Genomic DNA, 3,179 nt, shown 5'->3' with positions numbered 1-3,179 from the left:
TGGCTGGGTCAAATGGTATTTCTAATTCCAACTTTTGAAGGAATCGCCATACTGCTTTCCACAATGGTTGTACCATTTTACAGTCCCACCAGTAGTGTATGAGAGTCCCAATCTCTCCACAACCTCTCAGCATTTGTTATTTTCTGTCTTGTTGAACTTTGCTACTAGTGCTGGAGCAAGATGGTACCTCGTTCTTTTGATTTGCATCTCTCTAATAGCTAATGATCATGAGCATTTCTTCGTATGTTTGTTGGCCACTTGAATATCCTCCTTGGTGAAGTGTCTTAGAATAGCTGACTTTCCATTTGACATAATAGTCACTAGTTAATGCCTAGAACAGAAAAATCAGAATTATATTCAGTTATTGGAGAGATGCAAGTATGTTAGAAAGAACCAGGTAAGATGAAGCTGGTTGCTTCTGTGAAAATTAGGAACAGGGATGGTACTGCTGCTTTTCATAGCAAGATTTGTAAACCTTTTATTTAAAACCATGTAATTTTTTGTATGCATAATTTTTTGAAAAGAAAAAATTAAGTTTTATTAAAAGTATGTAATATTTGTAATACTTTCTACGTTTATGTTTGGCCTGGCTTCTTGAAATTGAACGTGTTAACACAGATACTCTTCCCACTCAGAGGGCTGGTTTTCCGTTACTCCTGAGAAGATAGCTGAACACATTGCTGGCCGAGTCAGTGAGTCCTTCAACTGTGATGTTGTAGTAGATGCATTCTGTGGAGTTGGAGGAAATACCATTCAATTTGCCTTAACAGGAAAAAGAGGTAATTAGCTATTAATGAAAAAGAATTACTTTAGTTTTTCTAGTCATTCAATAAACATTTACTTCAGCCTATCTTTGCTGAGATTTAATATATAATTAATAGTTTAACCCCATGTATTTAAAATAATAATAGTTAACATATGTAAGCACACACTGTGTAAACAGTTAACACTCTTAACTGCTAACCAAACAATTTTAAGTTTGAGTCCACTTAGAGATACCTTGGGTGAAAGGCCTGGTAATCTACTTCTAAAAAATCAACCATCAAAAACCATTTGGAGCACAGTTCTGCTTTGATACACTTGAGGTCACCATGAGTCAGAATTTACTCCATAGTAACTAGCTCGTATCAGATGCTGTTGTTAGTGCTTTATTTAATCCTTGAAAGTTTTGTGAAGCAAAGTTTTTACTATCTCCATAAGAGATTAAGAAATTTGCCTAAGATTACATAGACACAGCTAGTATAGCTACTTCATAAAGCAAGATTATAGCATTCTATAAAACCAAAAATACTAAAATGTAAACCTATTCTTTAGAAAGGAAGAACAATGGGCAGAGTGTGCTAACTTTGCCACTCTCTTCCTCTATGACTTTGGCTATCATTTAACCTTACCCAGTTTACCCACCTGAAAAAGGAAGTATTAAATTGAGATAACCTTTTGGATACCATTCAGCTTTAACATTCTAAACCTTTTTTAAAAAAATGATTTTAAATATAACATCAGCTTCATGGTTGTCTGATTTGGAATACGTTTGCATGCACCTTTAATCTAGGAGCACATGAAGATATATGGGGATGAGAAAAAATTAAACAATTTGCCCAAATTCATATAGCTGAGTAGTAAAGCCACGGTTTTTACAGTTTTTCTTATTCTAATATACCTGTCCTTTTAAATTCATTTTTATATGTTTTAGAGACATTTATTGTTAAGTTATACTCTGAAGATACTTTTGTTTGTTTTGTTTTCAGTATCTTCATAGAGACCCTTTCTTGGGTTTCCAAAGCAGTATCACTACGGAAGTAGATTGCCCAACCTTCCTTCAGAGGAGTAGCTGGCTGGTAGGTTTGAACCACCAGCCTTCTGGTTAGCAGTCAAATGCCTTAGGCACTATGCCACCAGAGCTCCCTCATATTTACCATAGCAATGATAGTTTCCATTTCAAGAGATTTCAACTCAACCTCATTTATTAATATAAATTTCTTAACATTAATGAGGAAGGAAGCTCAGTAATTTATATATATAAACTTCTTAATATTAACTAAAAAAACAAACTCACTGCCATCAAGTCGTTTCCGACTCATACTGACCCCTACTGAGTTTCTGAGGCTGTAAATTTTTATGGAAGTAGATCGCCTTGTCTTCCTTCCACGGAACAGCTGGTAGGTTTCAACCACTGACCTAGTTAGCAGTCAAGTGCCTTATCCCCTATGACACCAGAGCTCCTAATATTGACTGTTGTTGTTGTTGTTAAGTGCTGTCGAGTCAGATCTGACTCATAGCAACCCCTCCTTGGGTTGCCGAGGCAGTATCACTACGGAAGTAGATTGCCCAACCTTCCTTCTGAGGAGTTGCTGGTGGGTTTGACCTGCCAGCTTTCTGGTTAGCAGTGAAGTGTCTTAGGCACTACGCTACCAGAGCTCCTAATATTGACTAGGAAAGCATAATATGGAAGCTAGAAAATGGCGTATATTTAGGTGTACTTGAGTGATTTATTGAAAGTCATGAGTGAGTTGAAATTATGTTTGCTTTGCTAATTATAAAACTATAAAAAATGAAAGCCTATTGAGTGAAAACCATAATGTTACCTGTTTCCTCTATGTAAAGTGTCTCATTAAACATCAGCTGCAGATGTTTTTACTGTTTTCCTCCGTAACCTGATGATAGAGGATTATAATAATGTGTTTTCTGTAGAAATTGTCAGATTAGTCTTATTTTGGGCTGTTGTGCCCAGGTTATGAAGGAGTTGCTCAGCGAGGAATATGCCAACACACGACAATGCAAAAGCAATAGGAAAGTTTATTAGCTAACTTAAGTTAGGGTCTTTGCCCTTACCAGATCGGTGGCTTGAGCAAAAGACCCCGTGCCCCGGTATATTCACAAATTTATGGAAAATTATGGGGTGGAGCAGCGCCAGGGCGAGAGGATACAGATGATTGGTTGTTGCTAAGGAATTTAGGGCAGTGATCTAAGATGTTGGGGGACGTAAAGAAACCCCCGGCTTCAAAGTCCATTTAGGAAAATATTATCTAGGGAGGATGCAAGGCTCAGGTATGTGGAAGACTTTCAGGAGCCGAGCAAATCTCCGATACGTGCTGAATCCGGATGGCTTTTGTGATGCGTGCTGAGTTCGGAGGAAGTTCCTTGATACCTGATGAGACTGGAGGGCAGATAAAGGCCCT

The 3,179-nt window shown here is 37.5% G+C and overlaps 1 protein-coding gene across 1 annotated transcript in view; it reads left to right on the top strand.

The window, feature by feature from the left end:
- Positions 1-3,179, top strand: part of TGS1 (trimethylguanosine synthase 1) — a 76,761-nt gene that overhangs the window by 50,263 nt on the left and 23,319 nt on the right. The window contains exon 8 of the mRNA XM_007939505.2: positions 636-779. Within this exon, the coding sequence (XP_007937696.2) occupies positions 636-779 (144 nt within the window). The remainder of the gene's footprint in view (positions 1-635; positions 780-3,179) is intronic.

This window comes from Orycteropus afer, unplaced genomic scaffold (genome assembly GCF_000298275.1).
Source record: "Orycteropus afer afer isolate SDZICR_OR568_19922 unplaced genomic scaffold, OryAfe1.0 scaffold00060, whole genome shotgun sequence".
NCBI lineage: Eukaryota > Metazoa > Chordata > Mammalia > Tubulidentata > Orycteropodidae > Orycteropus > Orycteropus afer.
This window is presented reverse-complemented; position numbering and strand designations above follow the sequence as displayed.